This window comes from Plecotus auritus (assembly GCF_963455305.1).
Source record: "Plecotus auritus genome assembly, chromosome: X".
Classification (NCBI taxonomy): domain Eukaryota; kingdom Metazoa; phylum Chordata; class Mammalia; order Chiroptera; family Vespertilionidae; genus Plecotus; species Plecotus auritus.
This window is the reverse complement of record NC_137784.1, coordinates 128,227,438-128,245,597: the sequence shown is the minus strand read 5'-3', so window position 1 is coordinate 128,245,597 and position 18,160 is coordinate 128,227,438. Positions and strand designations below refer to the sequence as shown.

At 46.3% G+C, this 18,160-nt stretch overlaps 1 protein-coding gene across 2 annotated transcripts in view; it reads left to right on the top strand.

Annotated features, from left to right (window-relative positions):
- Positions 1–10,598: 10,598 nt before the first annotated feature.
- TMEM185A (transmembrane protein 185A) overlaps positions 10,599–18,160 on the top strand; it is a 42,206-nt gene continuing 34,644 nt past the window's right edge. The window contains exon 1 of one of the 2 annotated variants that reach the window (XM_080653868.1): positions 10,599–10,803. In XM_080653868.1, coding sequence (XP_080509994.1) covers positions 10,766–10,803 — 38 coding nt within the window. In that variant the 5' untranslated portion in view covers positions 10,599–10,765. The remainder of the gene's footprint in view (positions 10,804–18,160) is intronic. The other variant, XM_080653869.1, reaches the window with a different exon arrangement.

The window sequence follows — 18,160 nt, the reverse complement described above, 5'->3', positions numbered from 1 at the left end:
AATTCTTGCTTCTGATCCCTTTTTGTTTGTCTTTCTATGAAACAAACTGTATAAGGATCATTGGATTTGCTTGGTTCATTCAAGAAAGTGGAGGGATTTCATCTGAATAAAGACGGCCCCTGCTCAATGGTTCATTTAATCCCCAGACATTTACTGAGCCTATGTCCTCTGGAAGGTCCTGTGTTAGTAGTGGGCACACTAAAATAAGCAGGGTACACCCACCCACAGGATGATAGTTTAGGAGCCACAGTCATATGAGGAAGGTGGTGAGGTGTCCCCTAAGTTCTATAGAACAAATAAAAGAAGGGGAGGGGTAGTGGGGCTCCAGGGGAGAGCACTCAAGTGTAAATAGCCTGAGCTGGGTGGTGGCAGTGGCTAGGCTCTGCAGATGGTGTATCTTGGATGTAAAAGTCTGAAATGGAGAATTGCTCTGAATTTCCTTCTGGATCATGTATAAACCAGAGAGAAAAATCCACCCCAGTCAGGAAGGGAAGGGTGTCTGTCCTGTGCCTCGGTCTCATTGCAGGAGAACACAGTGAAGAGATAGCTGTTTTATCCCCATTACCTACAAGGATTTCCTGAGCAATAAGGGTATTGCTCCTTGAAACAATGCCCCTAAGTTACTGGACATGCACTCTTCTCCCTGGCTGGGGAAAGCCAGGGCTGACTCCATTGAATTGACAATTCATTACAGTTACCTTCAGTTTACCTTTGCCAACTGTAAACAAATGCTGGGTATTAGTGAGATGACATGAAGGAAAATAGGTGGTTTTAATGGAAGGGTAGCTGCAAAGAGGAAAGAAGTTGGTATTGGACTGGAATTCTAGGGGCTTTGTGTTGATTGCACCCTGTTGTTGAGAGTCCACACCCAAAAAGAATAGTCTATTCTTTAGGAGGGAATTTCACCAAGCAGCTATTTGGCTAATTTACTATTTAGTTTCTAATTGAGCTCCAAGATCTTTGATTGATCAGAGAAACACAATTTCAAAGGAGAGATTGGTAGTGTTTGGGGTCAAAAATTATACTAAAAATTACTAACTACTATAAATCCAATATACACCAGTTTCCTTGTTCATGTACACTCAGAAATGTGGAAGGCAGCAGAGACTCACAGGTGGATATTGTGATCTTGTACAGGAGGAAAGGAGAAAATCCACAGCCTCATGAGATTTCAGGGGGTATTGCTATGGAAAGTGCAGAAAGGTCCTCTGGAATGAAGAGGGTGAGCCCTGTCTGCTGAGATTTGAAAATTCATGTGATGGGGGATTTGAAGCACCTTTCACACAGCAGGGGGGGGGGCACTGGAAAAGGGTGAAGAATTTAAAGAGAAATGTGACTTTCTGAGAAAGTCCTCCCAGAAACGAAGGTTGTTGTTTTTTTTCACCTCAGATTACAGCAGCTGCAGTTTAGAGCTTCTACCATGCAACTGTTGACTGGGAGATGTCAAGTGTTCATCCTCACCTTGTCTTCCTCTTCCCTGAATGAATGGGGACCCTGCATTGCCAGTCGTCTTGTACTTAGCAAGGGTTGTGTGATGACCCTTTGCCACTGAATGTTGAGCAGCAGCGTTGTTTGTCACAGCCATTTCTACAGAAGGCGGCACAGGGTCCATGGATTCATTCTCAAGCCATAAGAATGCAGACACAGAGCACTGTGCTAGCTCACTCTGGGACTTAAGACATGCACATTTTCCCTTGAGAAGTGAGATGCCAGATTGTGTTCCTTTAAGGCCCTGGGCAGGGATAGGGGTGTTCAAAAGAGGAGCCGCCCCACTGGAAGCTGGCTGCAGGAATTCCTTCATGCCTCCTGCACCCCTAGGCTCCTGAGCTGCTCCAATCTACCCTTCAGTGTAGTGATGAGTGTTGGTAAGGAAGCCAACAGCCAACTGGCCCTGTTGGCATGGTGGTGTCCTCCTTCTGGGGCCCTGCCATTGCCCCAATCACCACTGCTGCCCACTCTCCACCCTGGCCCCAGTCTGCACATCTTGGGGCTTTGCTCTGACTGTGTCCCCACAGACAACCACCCAGTTCCCAGTAATGATGTTCATATGCAGTTATCTTTACATGACAGCCCCCAGAAAAGTATCCCCTTTCAGCCAGTGTGGTTCAGGCAGAGCTGGTAGGATGTGAGGTATCAACTTGGTGAGTGCCCTAGTGATTGATAAATAATAATCACTGTCATGTGACCATGTGACTAATCACTGTGATTGCAAGTTATTTTCTATATATGTAAAAGGCTAATACGCTATGCTAAGTGTCCATCCAACTGGTCGCTATGATGCACACTGACCAATAGGGGACAGACACTCAGTGCAGGAGGTGCCATGATGCACAGTGGTCATTTACAGAGAAATAGCACCACAGACCTGCCTCCCACAAAGCAACACTCGGCTTCCCCTATGTGGGACACAGGTCCCACCACCACCCCAGAGTGAAAGCCCACCCAATCACAGCCAACACTGCTGAGACCCCGTGGTGCAAAATGTGGTCCACAGCTTAGCCCAGCCCATCCAGGAAATGGTGGCTGTGGGCACTGGCTAATGACATCACATAGCAACAACCAGCTTCCTCTCCCTAGCGATGACTAGCCTTCTTGCAGTTTCTTCAGCCCAGGAAAACAACTTGCTTTATAGCCAGGTGCAAACATTTCACACTTTAACCAAATGTCTGTGAAGCATTTTCCTGTGCCTCACCTCATTTGATCCTCACAGAAGTCCTGGGGTAGGTAGATAGGAGACTGGGTGGAATCCTATTTTCATTAGCCTGAAAATGGAGATTTAGAAAGCTTAGAGATTGACCCAAGTGAAAAGAAGTAAGAAATGGTGGACCTTGAAAATGACTTCAGGTTTTGTCACTGTGCAGAATTTAGTCACATACTGCTGCAGTTAAATATTTTACCCTTTGGTGCCTGGACCTGCCAACCTTTTGCCTCCTTGGGCACCGCTGGGCTTCAGATTCCTGTTGTAATGAATGGGAGTAGTCTCCCAGCTTGCCCTGCTCACCTACAGGGAAGCTACTGCTGCTACAAAACATCAGTAGGATATCAACTTCCAGGCAAACAGCCTCACTAGCGAGCCCTGAGTTCTGGAGCCAATGGAGTTGGGTGTCTCTCCTGTAAATGCTGCTTCTCAGCTCTATGACTCGGCAAGTGACCTCCCGCTTGCAAGCTCGGGAAGTCCTGCAACAGCATTGTTGAAGGAACAGAGCCCATGCCTTTGCTGTGCCCAGTAGTCAACGCAGGAGAGAGAGAGCTACATAACAGACACCCAGAGAGGAGCGATCATTGGGAGACAAAGAAACAGCCCACATATGAAAGAAAAGGAGGCATCACCAGAAAAGGAAGTAAACAAAATGGAGGCAAGCAATATGTCAGAGAAAGGATTCAGGGAAATGGTCATAAGGTTGCTGAAAAGGTTGGAAGACAAATTCAACAATATGTGTAAGAACCAAGAGGAAATGAAGAAGAACCAAGAAGAAATGAAAAATGACATCACTGCAATAAAGAGCTCAATAGAAAGCATCAACAGTAGACTGGAAAAAGTGGAGGACCACATCAGTGAGCTAGAAGACAAGGTAGGAAAACATACACAAGCAGAGCAGCATCTAGAAAAAAAACTTAAAAAAAACAGGAGGAGAGCCTAAAGGAACTATGAACATGAACTATGGACAACATGAAACGAAATAACATCCACATAATAGGGGCACCAGAAGAAGAGGAAACTGAGCAAGGAATAGAAAACCTGTTTGAAGAAATAATAGCAGAAAATTTCCCTGATATACGGAAGAAAAAACTCATACAAGTCCAAGAAACTCACAGAGTCCCAAACAAAATGAACCCCAAAAGACCGACGCCAAAGCACATTTTAAGTAAATTGGCAAACACCAATGACAAAGTAAGAATCTTAAAAGCGGCAAGAGAGAGACAGAAAGTTACCTACAAAGGATCCCCCCCTCAGACTAGTGACTGATTTCTCAACAGAAACACATCAGGCCAGAAGGGAACAAACTCTCCAAAAATTCATCTGGAATAAAAAAAAAAAGACCCCAAATAGCCACAGCTATCCTGAGAAAGAAGAACAAAGTTGGAGGGATCATAATACCAGATATCAAGCTATATTACCAAGCCAAGGTCCTCAAAACTGTCTGGTACTGGCACAAGAGCAGGCTTATAGACCAATGGAACAGAATAGAGAACCCAGAAATTGACCCAAGCCATTATACTCAATTAATATTTGACAAAGGAGGCAAAAGCATACAATGGAGTCAAACAGTCTCTTTAATAAATGGTGCGGGGAAATTTGGTCAGATACATTCAAAAAAATTAAACTAGATCACCAACTTACACCATACACAAAAACAAACTTAAAATGGCTAAAGGACTTGTATGTAAGATGGGAAACCATAAAAGTCCTACAAGACTCCGTAGGCAGCAAAATTGCAGACATATGTTGTAGCAATATCTTTACAGACACAGATCCTAGGGCATGAGAGACTAAGGAGAAAATAAACAAATGGGACTACATCAAAATAAAAAGCTTCTGCATAGCAAAAGAAACCATAAACAAAACAACAAGAAAGCCCACTGCATGGGAGAACATATTTGCCAGTTATCTCTGATAAGGGTTTAATCTCCTACATTTATAGGGAACTCATACAACTTAACAAAAGGAAGATAAACAATCCAATCAAATAATGGGCAAAGGACCTAAATAGACACTTTTTGAAAGAGGACATTCAGAAAGCCAAGACACATATGAATACCTGCTCAGAGTCACTAATCACCTGAGAGATGCAAATCAAAACAATAATGAGGTACCACCTCACACCTGGCAGAATGGCTATCATCAACAAATCAACAAACAACAAGTGCTGGAGAGGATGTGGAGAAAAAGGAACCCTTTTTCACTGCTGGTGGGAATGCAGACTGGTGCAGCCATTGTGGAAAACAGTAATTTAAAAATGGAACAGCCATTTGACCCAGTAATACCACTTCTAGGAATATATCCCAAGAATACAGAAACATCAATCAGAAAGGATATATGCACCCTTATGTTCATAGCAGCACAATTTACAATAGCTAGGATTTGGAAGCAGCCTAAATGCCCATCAGCAGATGAGTGGATTAGAAAACTATAGCACATCTACACAATGGAATACTACGCTGCTATAAAAAGGAAGGAATTCTTACCATTTGCAGCAGCATGGATGGAACTGGAGAGCATTATGCTAAGTGAAATAAGCCAGTCAGTGAAAGAAAAATACCACATAATCTCACTCATTTATGGATAATAAAGAACATTATAACCTGATGAACAAAAATAGATACAGAGGCAGAGAAGCATGGAACAGACTGTCAAATTGCAGTGGGAAGGCTGGGGAAGGTTGAGGAGGAGAGGTAAGAGATCAACCAAAGGACTTGTATGCATGCATATAAGCATAACCAATGGATGCAAGATCTGGGGGGTGGTGTGGAGTGAGGGCATGTGCCAGGGGGTAGGGGAGGCCGGGGGAAGGTCAATGGGGAAAAAAGGAGGACATGTGTACTACTATTTGTAATACTTTAAACAATAAAATTAAAACAAAAAATATTTTACCCTTTGTTCTCCCTGTGTGATCTATAATAACAATCTACTTCATATTGATATTTACTGCTGTGTTGCTGACAGTTACCTGAAAGAGAAGTTGGGATGCTTCACTGGGCTGGGAAAAGTTTAGCTAAAACAGAAAGCAGGTCTAATTAAATATATATATATATATATATATAATCTCGCTGGGGCCAATTGCACATGTGTGTTTCCATCTGTCATTGTCGACTGAATTTAGCTGACACTTCTATTATAGAGAAAGGGCGAATAGTGATATTAAAATATTTCTTCTAATTAATTTCCTTTCAATGTGCACAAATTCATGCACTGGGCCACTAGTTTTCAAATAATTTCCTTTGTTATGCTCAAATGCTTGATTAAACTGATGGTATTGTTCAGGTGATTATTAGGGGTTGGTGTCTGAGGATGAGCTTGAGGCACAGAGGGTGGCAGGGGTGCCTTGTCAGTCACCCACAAAACCAGCTTGGACCTTGTGTTCCAAACAGGCAATGTGAGCAGAGGAAGGGCTCTAGCAGATGGCAGGTGTGGTCGTCAGGATGCTCCCTCCCAGACCACAGATACCTGAGAGCCAAGTGAGGATTTGGAAAGGACCTGGGCATAGGAGGGCTTTAGGGTCCAGGGATGGAGGCTTGGAAGAGGCTCAGCAATCCCAGGAAAGTTGGAAAGAGGAGCACCCACCAGATTCCATCTGAGCTGCCCTGGGCTAGCCTGTGGAAAAACTCAGGGCAGATGCAGCAGGAGATGAGGTGGAACCCTCGGGATATCATGAAATGAGTGCCCTTGGGATAAGTGCCAGGACCAGAACCCTGTGGGGCACTGCAGGATGAATGTAGGAACACCAAATGTCCATTCCTGGAGGAAACTGATTGGTGCTCACACAAGGAGGCTATGGACCACAGGGAAGGAACAGCTTGGACATCCTGAGCATTTCCTAGGTCCTTCAGGGAGGCCTTTTTAGGGTACAGTAAACTATAATGTAACCTCTGCAAACGCACACCACCCAGTTGTATGGCCAGTCCTGATGAAGGTGGGGCACAGCACACAGGAACTCAACTGCCTATCAGCAGGAATGTTATGAAAATTTTTAGATGCTCTGAGCCTGCCCCATGAGTGGCTGGTGTGATGGGTCTCAGCCATGGTCCTGCTCCCATGAGAAATCACCATTCCCCTGCCAGGACTATAGCCTGCTCTGAACTCTAGCCTCCTGGGCAAGGCGCTGACCTCCTGCCTGGCTCTCACCTAACCTCCTCTGCGGGAACTATGTGTGGCAGCTGTCCTGGGAGAGTAATTGGCCCCAGGTCTTAGCCTGCCTTTGGTCCCTTTGCTGGGATTTGGCATAAGGATAGGGGTGGGCTCATGGCAGGGTGGTAAGATGTAGTGTGTGACACAGTGGGTATCCACAAGGCAAATCAGAGGCAAAGCCATGTTTGCCCAGCACCCAGAGGACCTATCCAAAAGGGCCCCATAGACCCATAGACACCCCCATGTGGATGCAAGCAAGTACAGTCCCTGTGGGTACTGTGCAGGAGACTGCTGACCTGCCATGTGCCTGACCTCCAGCCTGCCCAGGGGCGTGAGCCACAGGACAACTTTGCTTTCCATGAAATCACAGCTAATTTGAAACAGTGAGGTACAAATGCTTCTGGAAAATCGGGTATGTGAGGCCTTTGTTAAGTCCTATTATTGTCATACTAGGGGCCCGGTGCACGAAATTAATGCACTGGGGGGGGGTGTCCCTCAGCCCAGCCTGCCCCCTCTCACAGACTGGGAGCCCTCAGGGGATGTCCTACTGACAACTTAGCTGGCCTCCTTCTGCGGGAGGCAACAGGGCTGATCAGGGGAAGGTGCCAGATCCATCACCCCGCTGCCGCAGCCACCACAGCCGCCAAGGTGTTTTCATCAACATGAACTCCAGTCCCTTCACCATGAAAAAATGACAACTTTCTTTAGGCATTTTCAAGATGTGTCTTTCATAGGATATGACCTTTCTTTCTTTCTTTCTTTCTTTCTTTCTTTCTTTCTTTCTTTCTTTCTTTCTTTCTTTCTTCTTTCTTTCTTTTCTTTCTTTCTTTCTTTCTTTTTCATCCTCACCTGAGGATATGTTTCCATTGATTTTTAGAGAGTGTGGAAGAGAGAAAGAGGGAGAGACAGAGAGAAACATCAGTGTGAGAGGGACACTTTGATTGGTTGCCTCCTGCATGAGCCCTGACCTGGGCCCCCGGCCAGGGAGGAGCCTGTAACCTATATACATGCCCTTGATCAGAATTGAACCCGGACCCTGCAGTCGGCAGGCCGAGGCTCTATCCACTGAGCCTAACTGGCTAGGGCAGGATATGACATTTCTTAGCTCCTCTAGCAGTGGACCTTCGTTTTTTTCTCCAGGAGTGTGGTGGAAAAACCCTAGAGCAGTCAGAAAAGCTGTTTACGCTCGAACTGGTTTGTCTCAGTGGATAGAGCATCAGACCCTGCAGACTGAAGGGTCCCAGGTTTGATTCCTGTTAAGGGCATGTACCTTGGTTGGGGGCACATCCTCAGTGGGGAGTGTGCAGGAGGCAGCTGATCGATGTTTCTCATAGTCTATCCCTCTCCCTTCTTCTCTGTAAAAAATCAATAAAATATTTTTTTAAAAAAAGAAAAGGTGTTTCCTCTGCATCCCATGCACAGAGGATCCCCTGCATTGTGTACACTGGGCTAGCGGCATGTCCCCAGCCACTGGGGGCATGCCCCTAAGCCCAGCAGCCACACGTTCGCTGTGTCCTCTGGGCTGGGGGGCGTGGACCCAGGCTGCTTGGTGCGGGTGCACGCGCAAGCGGCTGTGGGGCAGAAGTTCTCGCCCTGCCCTGCAGCTGCTTGCGCTTGGCATCCCCGGCCGCTTGTACCGGGACCCAGGCCGCTTGGCGCCGGCACCTGTAGGCCACTCTTGGCCAGGGGCATTCTGGGACCCCGGCCACTCAGGGCCTACATGCGGGCCTACAGGCTCAGAGAGGCCTGGGTCCCAAGGATGTTCCCCGGACCCAGACCGCTCAGCACCCACGTATGCAAATTAACCCACCATCTTTGTTGGGTTAATTTGCATACTCACTCCTGATTGGCTGGTGGGCGTCACAGAGGTACTTTCACTTTGCATCTTTCTCTTTTATTAGTGTAGATATCCTCATGAACAGGGCTCTCCTTGGCAATTTGGTTTGTCAGAGCAAAAGAATACATGGGCAATTTGTTGTGTATTCGTGTCCTATCCCTTAGGCTAAACAGTACCCCCAACCTGATCATCTCTGGGACCACTGTGGTCCTGCAGAGCAGTGGGTTCAGCTGTGTGACTCCCTGTGACCTCACTAAAGTAGTACCTGCCATCAAGGCTCTGGGGACACTGACAGCTTGCCTGGTCTCTGTGAAACTCTTGAAAGGGCAACAATGCCTGTTATTCAAGTGTCTTAACAGACAATTTTACTCCTTAATGCCTTTTGGGGGTGAGTCTGATGGTAATTAAGATGGTACTGGCCACTGTCAAGTACCTCTTTCTAGCAGAGTGTGGGTTGCAAGTTCAGCCAGACCCCCAGTTGCATCTTTACTCCTACATCCTTACTAGGTGGCTCAGGGCACATTCTACAAGCTTTTCAGTGCCTCAGCATTCTCTCCTGTAATTAAATGTTCATTGGGAACCTCCTCAGGGTTGGTTGACTCTGCCTGAAAGATAGGCAGGGGAGGTGGACCAAAAGCACTGGTGCTTCAGCAGCTGACAAACTTGATTCAGATTACTCATCCTTAAAACAGGCTCATATAATAATACCCATTTCCCAGTGGGTTTGGGAAGCCAAATTACTATTTGTGAAATGTTTTCAAGTTCTCAGAAGAAAGGTTATACATCACAGCAGAGTATGACTATCATAATTGTGATCTTCTGAAGCTGCCTCAGGGTTAACCTGTATAAAATTGCCATTCATGAAACTGTGGTATTGTAACAACAACTATTATCCATAATACCAGAGTAATGTCTAAAGTATTGCTATGCTTATGGAAAACTCTTAAATCACCCGGAAGGAAATGAAGAAGGTAGGCTAAGTGATCTGCTGTGAGTTTGTCCTGATCTCCAATTCCAAAATAAATAGACTCCTTGAGGAGGTAGACAACTGTAAGAGCAACCGACAACAATAGCATTCTTAGGGCACCTAGTGTGTATCACACAGTGAGTGTGTCATGCAAGTTGTCATGGAATGTTCCCAACAAGTTTAGAAAGTAGGTTTTATTATCTCTGCAGAGGAGAAAAATTGAGGCTCAAAGATGTTGATTTGTCCAATGAAGATGAACCTGGGAGTTTAAATAGATGGTCTGCAGTGGTGAAAGAGGCCAGATATAAGGTGACTAAAAAGTCTAGGCAGGAGCCAAGGAGTTTCTGAATAAGGTTAGCAAAGCAAGGATGATTCCCAGATTTCCAGTTTGGGCATCCCCCACCCCCACCCGTGTATATCTGCTGCTAAAGGAGAGGCAACCTAATAGGGGAAGGCCTTAGGGAAGATAACTGGTGCAGGGTAACCTGAGTTTAGGTAGACCAGCATATCCCTTTGAGCTGGTCTGTGCCTTGGGAGGGAAGTTGAGAAGCAGACTTTGGAGTCACTGACACATCTGAGTAGTGAAGCCTGGGATAAGATCGCCAACATGCAACTTCTCACCTTTGGCCACTTCTTCCCTTCCCCCAGGAGGCTTAGTACTCACTAGAGGAAATGTCCAGAAGGCAGCATGGGTCAAGGCAGACGTCCTGGAAGACCTCACTGTAGGCCTCCTAAGCGGCCGCTCCCTCCCCGCATGTCTGCATCTAGTCAGCGTCCTCCTTGGGCTCTCCGCCTCTCCCTAGGACCCCGGTCTCCACCAGCCTCTAGACCCCACAGTGTCCTCAGCCCGCCAGGAAGGGAAAGGGTCAGGGACTGGCATAGCTCAAGACCCAGGCTCTTCACAGGGTCGACGGGAGGGGCCTAGAGCGCATGCGCGACTGCTGTACGGCAGCCCGGAAGGAGGGGCAGGAGGCGGTGGCTCTGGTTTCTCTGGGTGGCGGCGGCAGCAGCGGGGACGCGGCTGGCGCGGGCACCATGAACCCGTTGTAAAGCGCAGGCTGCGAGGGGGGGGCGGGGGGAGGAGGAGGAGGCCTCCGCGGTGAAGTTCTCCGCCATGAACCTGAGGGGCCTCTTCCAGGACTTCAACCCGAGGTGAGGCGCTGCGGGCTCGGCTCTAGGGAGGCGCAGCGGCGCTAAGCTGCAGCGAGAGGCAGGGCACCTGCAGCCCCAGGCGCCTGCCTGAGCTTCCCTGCGGGTGCGAGAGACTCTGTGGGAAAACAGTTTGTCTCGGCTCTGGCCCGCTTCCTCCTCCCGCGCCCCGTACCTTCAGTCCTCTGGCCTGCGGCACAGTAGACTCTCCCGGCCAGGGCCCCCGCCTGGCCCTGAGGGAACCCCGCTCTTCTTGGCGGGTCCTCTTATTGCTGTCCCAACTCCCCCCTCTCAGTTCCAGCTTTTCGCACTGCTCTGCCTTCCCCCTATTCTCCTCACAAGGGCCATTTCACTTGCCCGCACACCCCTATCCCACATGTCTTCTCAGCCTTTGAGGTTTCCTTGGAGGTAAGCCCATTTCTCTCTTGTTTGCTTCTTTGTGGGGCCGATATCTGATATCTGAAACGTTGAATCCTTGGAGTCGGTGCCAGGGTATGGCAATACCTTACATAATGCCTTTGGGGGTGAACCTGACAGTTTTCCATACGGGTTTTCTCACATGTTCACTATAAGTTTATTTGCAGGAAGTATATATTGCTGTCCTATTTCCCAGTGGGGGAATAACAGTGGACAATATGGAGAGAACACTGGCTAAAGAATCAAGCATCTGTCCCTCCACTTGCCCAAATGTTCTGTAACTGTTCCCTCCTCCAGGCTATGAGCTCCCTAAAGCAGCGACCATCTCCTGATCATTTCACTATACCAGCACCTCCCATCATGTCTGACAAATAGTACCCACTTATGAAATATCAGGGAACTAAACAGGGCCATCAGACCTGGATTGGAGATAAGGCCATATGTAACTAGGTGATTCTCTGCTCATCTGAAAAATAAGGGGTTGGCCTAATTGATCTCTAAAGTCCACTACTCTATGAAGGGTGTACTTATTTCCCTTATTTGCTGGTGGGAAGCCATGTACTCAATAAACCTTTTGTATGCTCAGTCTTATGCCAGGTGCTTCAGATGCTGGGAGGTTCCAGCTTGGGGGTGGAGAAGGGCATGTAAATACTAGTAGACAGTTTACAGCACTGTTCAGTATTGTACTGTGGGAGCCTAGTGGAGCCCACTATCTGGGCCCCTTTTGGGGGATGAAAGAAAGTCTGAGGTGGGAGGGAGAAAGACATAGAGTGTGTTGGGAGTGCAGTCTTCTTAGGGACGGAAACATTTTAAGCTACGAGCCATTGTGACTTCCTAGGTGCTTTTGTTCCACTTTGAGCACTACTGAGTTCATATTTGGGTCTGTAGTGACAAAGTCCCAATCACTGTAGTCATGATCTTTTTGGCTTGAAGGCACCAGGGTGTTGTTGAGAGCAAGTTACTGAAAACAAACTGCAGTGTCTTCCTCTGCTGCTTGTAGGAGTTAGGGCTGGGTTTCAGGATTTGTGCTGGAGTTGGACATTGTTTGCATTGTTTGGTGAGGGTGATAAGATATGTCAAACCTGAATTGTTTTGCATCCTTGGACCACTCATTTATCCATTTTATCTGTATAATGAGTATAATCTTTTATCAGGATAGAGAGGCCAAATTAATGATTGAGTACAAAGTGCTTTACAAATAGAAAGATTCAGGACTATTTTATAAACTGATAGATAATTCAGAAGCCACAAAGAACTTTAGGAGTAATCTAACTGGCTTTCAAAGTTGCCAAAGCAAAATAGTGCTGCACAGATACCATCTTTAACTATTTTTCCCTCTAGCATCTTTCTCCCTCAAAAAAAAAAAAAAAATAGTATGTGAAAATTACAATGAAAGATTAGGTATCTAAACAGTTTTGTAGTAATCATCAGCATATTTATCAACACTTTAATTCTACTTGAAAAGTTTAAAAATCTTTTATAGGGTGCCATTTTCCTGAATCAGTGGGAGTGAATGGTGTTACCCCACAGTGGTGACTGCTAAGACAGTGGCCAGGGAATATCAGCTAAAATATATATATATAATTAGCTGGTGGTGTGTCATGTCTTGTGGGCACATCTAGTTTTTGACATTGTTCTTTAGTCTTGTTCCATGAGAAGGAGGGCCCTCCAGATGGCTACAAAGCAAACTGAGGTGTTTAGACAAGAGATATCTTGTGCTAGGACTTCAAACCTTATCATTGCTGCCTTGCTCCTTGCCTCTAATTCAGAACCAGTTCAACATCTTACCCCAGGATTTTGGCACATACTGTACTCTTTGCTGGAGATGTTTCCCTCTCCTCTCTTCTCCTATCCTCCTGACCTGGTTAATTCCTATTTATCCTTGAGATCTCAGCTCACTTAGAAGCTCTTCTGACTTCCCCGACCAGGTCCATTGATTCCTCTTGGTACTATCTGTGTAGCATGCTGTATTCCTCCATCATAGTACTTATTTGTACCCTTATATTTGTGTTTATTTGATTAATGTCTGTCTCCCCTACTAAATTATCCCCTACTATAGTCCTCTCCTATAAGCTCCATGGGGCCAGGCCAGGACTCCATTCATTATGGTACCATGCATACCTGGAATAGTACTAGTATCTGGCTCAATAAATATTTGTGGAATGAACGAATGAATTACTCTCCAGAGCCTATGAGAGAAGTCTAGAACTGCTTCTTTCAGTCACTGCTTTCCTGATGGTCTGTGGCTTGGTTCTCTTTCCTCTCATCCTCTTCCCTCCTTTAGAAAGCAGCCATTCCACTGCAGAGACAGGAAAGATGATGACACTAAGGAAGGACGTGACTGCCTTTGCTTCTTGGATTATGTGTGTCACAGAAATAGTCACTATCATGGTTTGATGGTCCCAATTCATGGGCCATGGCTCCAGATCTCCTTTCCAACCTTTTGATCTTGGTCAGTCTGAACTCGCTGCTGTATTGCCAACACTCTGAAAAAAACTACAGTGGTAGAGAATGATTCACAAGTGTCAACACTCAGTTGCATAAGACTGCTGACCCTCTGCCTGTTTCCATCTGGCATAGAACTGGTTGGTCATGAACTACTTCTTAGGTACACAGGTTAGGACTTGCTGAAACAGATTCACTGGACCCACCAAGTCCTTCCTTGCATGCCTGAGGCTTCCTAATGGCTAGGGAGCCTATTCATTGAATTAGCAAACTTTTAGAAGTATACAGGTTTGGCAAACTGACTCCAAGGTGTTCCTGACAGGTAGAGATCTGGAAGTAGGTGGCATTAAGTTGGCACACTGCCCTCCCCATGAAGCACTGGGATTTTCTGCTGTCTTGGTGGAATTACTGGCTCAGAGAAGGACCTTCAGCCCTGGTAGCCAGGCAGTGCTTGAAGGCTGTGAGGACTCTGCTAGGCATTCTGAGTCGTCTGCAGTGAGCTCCTGACGGAGAGTGGTGCATCCTACAGGTGTGCTGGATTGAGAGAAAAGCGGAGGAACCTTGCTCTAGGGCCGTGGTCGGCAAACTGCGGCTCGCGAGCCACATGCAGCTCTTTGGTCCCTTGAGTGTGGCTCTTCCACAAAATACCATGGCCTGGGCGAGTCTATTTTGAAGAAGTGGCATTAGAAGAAGTTTAAGTTTAAAAAATTTGGCTCTCAAAAGAAATTTCAATCGTTGTACTGTTGATATTTGGCTCTGTTGACTAATGAGTTTGCCGACCACTGCTCTAGGGGATTCCTTCCAGTGGGTGTGGAGTACTGAGGAGGTCAGTAGTGTTTAAAAACTTCCATGTGCTTCAACTTACAAAATTATTCTGGAGTCTAAGTTATGTTATCTCTTATTTGAAGTCAGGAAAAAATGAAATGCGATTGCTGGTAATTGTTAACAAAAGGCAGCTACCTGGCCTTTAACAGTCTGTTTGTAAAGGATTCATATTTAAAGCATTCATTACTCAAATATTTCCCGAGTTCCTGCTGTGTGCCAAGACATGTGCTATGTGCTCTAAGTACAAAAAGAAATGGGACATAGTCCCTCTCCATGCTCAAGCCCAGAAGAAGCAGAAATGGAGAGAGAAATTAAAGTTCAACACAGGATGAGGCATTCCAGAGACAGGAACCAAATGCTGTGGAAGCACAAGGGACAGAGCCACTAACTCTGTCTAGAGCATGCTGGGAAGGTTCCACAGCTTGATCTTGAAGGGTATAATTATAGGGTTTTGTCTGCCCAGAGGGCAGAAAGGTACAAAGTATGCAAAGGCACAGGTTCATGGGAGGGCATGGTATGTTCAGACAGTGGTGAAAGGTCAGTGTACTGGGAACAATGCTAGTTACACATGTCATGTAATTTAAAAATACTGTACACAGTGTTAACAATTACTTAAAATATTATTCACATATTATTTTTTAAAAACACAGCACTAAGTGTATGTCAGTACTGTGAATGAACTACTCACACCCAAATGTCTGTTTACCTGTCATTCTGTCATCTCAAAGCACCTGTAGTAAGAAAAGTCTCTTGATTATACTGAGGTTATTATGAGTAACTAGAGGTCCGGTGCACGAATTCGTGCATGGTGGGGGTCTGGCTGGTCCCACCCCTGATCGGGGTGGGGGGCCGATCGGGGCCGGGGCCAGCCAGGGGGAGGGGCTGCAGGAGGTTGGCCGGCTGGCCCTGCCCCCTGCAGTGCGCATCATAGCGACCCGTCATTCCGGTCACTTAGGGTTTTATATATATAGATAGCTGTGACTTATGGGCACCTACCATATGCCAGGCACAGTGTCAGTATTTTGTATCTATTATCTTGAATCTTTACAGCAACCTTGCTAGTTAGATATCAGCCTTATGTTACAGAGTCTTAGATAGCTTGTGACTTCCCTAAACTCACACAGGCAATAAGGGGCCAAGTCAGGATTCTAACACAAATAGATCTCCTTCTGAAGGCTGTGTTCATTCCTGCATGCCATGCTAATCTCTAATTTAGTGACAGTCTCCCTACCCCATGACATAGTATGTCCAATATACTAAGGAGCCTTCTGTTTATGAGTTGTAACTGATTAAATAAAGGGAACCTTATTCAGAGTTTACACATCCATATGTGTATCATCCTTCAAAGAAGCTACTTAGGGAAAAGAGAAATATATACAGAGTGGGGCAAAAGTAAGTTTACAGTTCATATGGGAAATAATACAATAATCCTATATAATAAAAGGCTAATATGCAAATCGACCAAACAGTGGAATGACCAGTCGCTATGATGCACACTGACCACCAGGGGGCAGATGCTCAACGCAGGAGCTGCCCCCTGGTGGTCAGTGTGCTCCCACAGGGGGAGCACCGCTCTGGTGAGTGCAGCGCCCATGGTGGGAGCCTCTCCCGCCTCCGCTACAGGTGGGCTGTAAGGAGCGAGGGGTCCCGGACTGCGAGAGCCCAGGACTGCAAGAGGGACGTCTGACTGCCGGGAGCGGGCCTAAGCCATCGGTGGGACATCCCCTGAGTGCTCCCGGACTGCGAGAGGGCACAGGTTGGGCTGAGGGACCACCCCCCCCAGGGCATGAATTTCATGTACCAGGTCTCTAGTTAGTAAATAATGATACAAGAATAAACTTTTTTATGTACTCACAACTGTAAACCTACTTTTGCCCCACCCTGTACATATATCTATTCCATTGCTCATACTTCTTGTTACATATCTGAAATTTCCTTTGGAGTCAGATTACAAATCATATAAGGAAATGTTTTGTTGTTCTGTAATCATATATAATTTTGAACTCAAGTAATGCCATCTAGTTTGATCACGCATCTTATTCATTAAACTTGACTCTGACTTTTGGTTGTTTCCAAAAATTGAATATCCTCTTGGTCAAGTTTTGACAGCAATGAAGATATTCAGAAGAACAGACTGCATTCTTTCAAGTGATTCCAGGAGGCACACTCTAAAGATGGTTTGAGCCCTAGCTGGCTTGGCTCAGTGGATAGAGCATCAGCCTGTGGACTGAAGGTTCCCAGGTTCAATTCCGGCCAAGGGCACATGCCTAGGTTGTGGGCTCGATCCCCAGTAGGGTGCATGCGGGAGGCAGCTGATCAATGATTCTCTCTCATCATTGATGTTTCTGTCTCTCTCTCCTTCTCCCTTCCTCTCTGAAATCAATAAAGAAATATATATATATATATATATATATATATATATATATATATATATATTTTTTTTTTTTTTTTAAAAAGATGGTTTGAGCCAAGAATTGGAATAGTGCATTACAGCCCAGGGGAATTTTTTAAAGGAGACAAGTCTCATTTGAATGCATAATTTCTGGTTTTAAAAATATTTTTCTTATACTTGGCAATTACACACATATTTTTCTTGGCTGTGAGTTATTTGAAGGCCAGGATGTTGAGGCATTCAACAAATGTACTGATGAGTGATATTAAGTATAAATAGACATGTACCACTGGAGACTTTGTTGTAGGGGAGAAAGAGTGGGTTGGAGGAGTTTTAGATGGTTTCCTAGCACTCTGGGGTTAAGCTTGCCAATATTGAGCTTTGGGTTTCTAATTGCCTTACCTGGTTATAGTTCATGTCCATACAAGGTGACTAGAATTTAACATGAAAGCCTTGACTTAAGCTCTGGAGATGGGGTCTTTATAACTGATGATTTGTACTTTGTCCTAATAGGGAGAAAAATCTCTTGGTCATACTAAGACCTGACAGTGAGAAAAATGATTGCTAAATGAGATTGTTACAACGTTCTGTTTTATAAAAAACTAGGGGCCCGGTGCATGAAATTCGTGCACTGGAGGGGGGTCCCTCTGCCCAGCCTGCCCCCTCTCACAGTCTGGAAGCCCTCAGGGGATGTCCTAAACTGCAGTCTGGCCTCCCTTTGCCAGAGGCGACTGGGCTGATCAGGGGAAGGCACCACCCCCATCACCTCGCTGCTGCAGCCACTGCTGGCCGCCGCAGCCACCAAGGTGTTTTCATCAACACAGACCCCAGTCCCTTTACCACGAAAAAATGCCTGTGTCCGCTCCGGGCCTGCTCAAGCCGTGCCGTGGCGGCTCGGGCATGCCCCCCGTCTGTGTCCCCACCCACCAGCTCCTGCCTGCATGTGCCTCCGTTGGGAACGGCCTCCGCCTCCAAGGCAGCATGACATTAGTGCTGGGCAGGCCTGCGCACACCTCTGCTAGGCGCAGAAGTCCCTGCCCCCATCCCCGCCCACCAGCTCCTGTGGCTCCTGTGCACACGCAGCCTGTTGACCGGTCGTGACTGGGACACCATTAGGACCAATTAGCATATTGCCTCTTTAGATAGATAGATAGATAGATAGTAGCAACTAAACTAAGTAAAATTGATAAATGGCTCAGGGCTTTCACTTTCTTTATATTAACATATTGATTGGTATATGAGCAGCCTGATGAGGAGACAGGCTTAGGCCCAGGTTGTTCC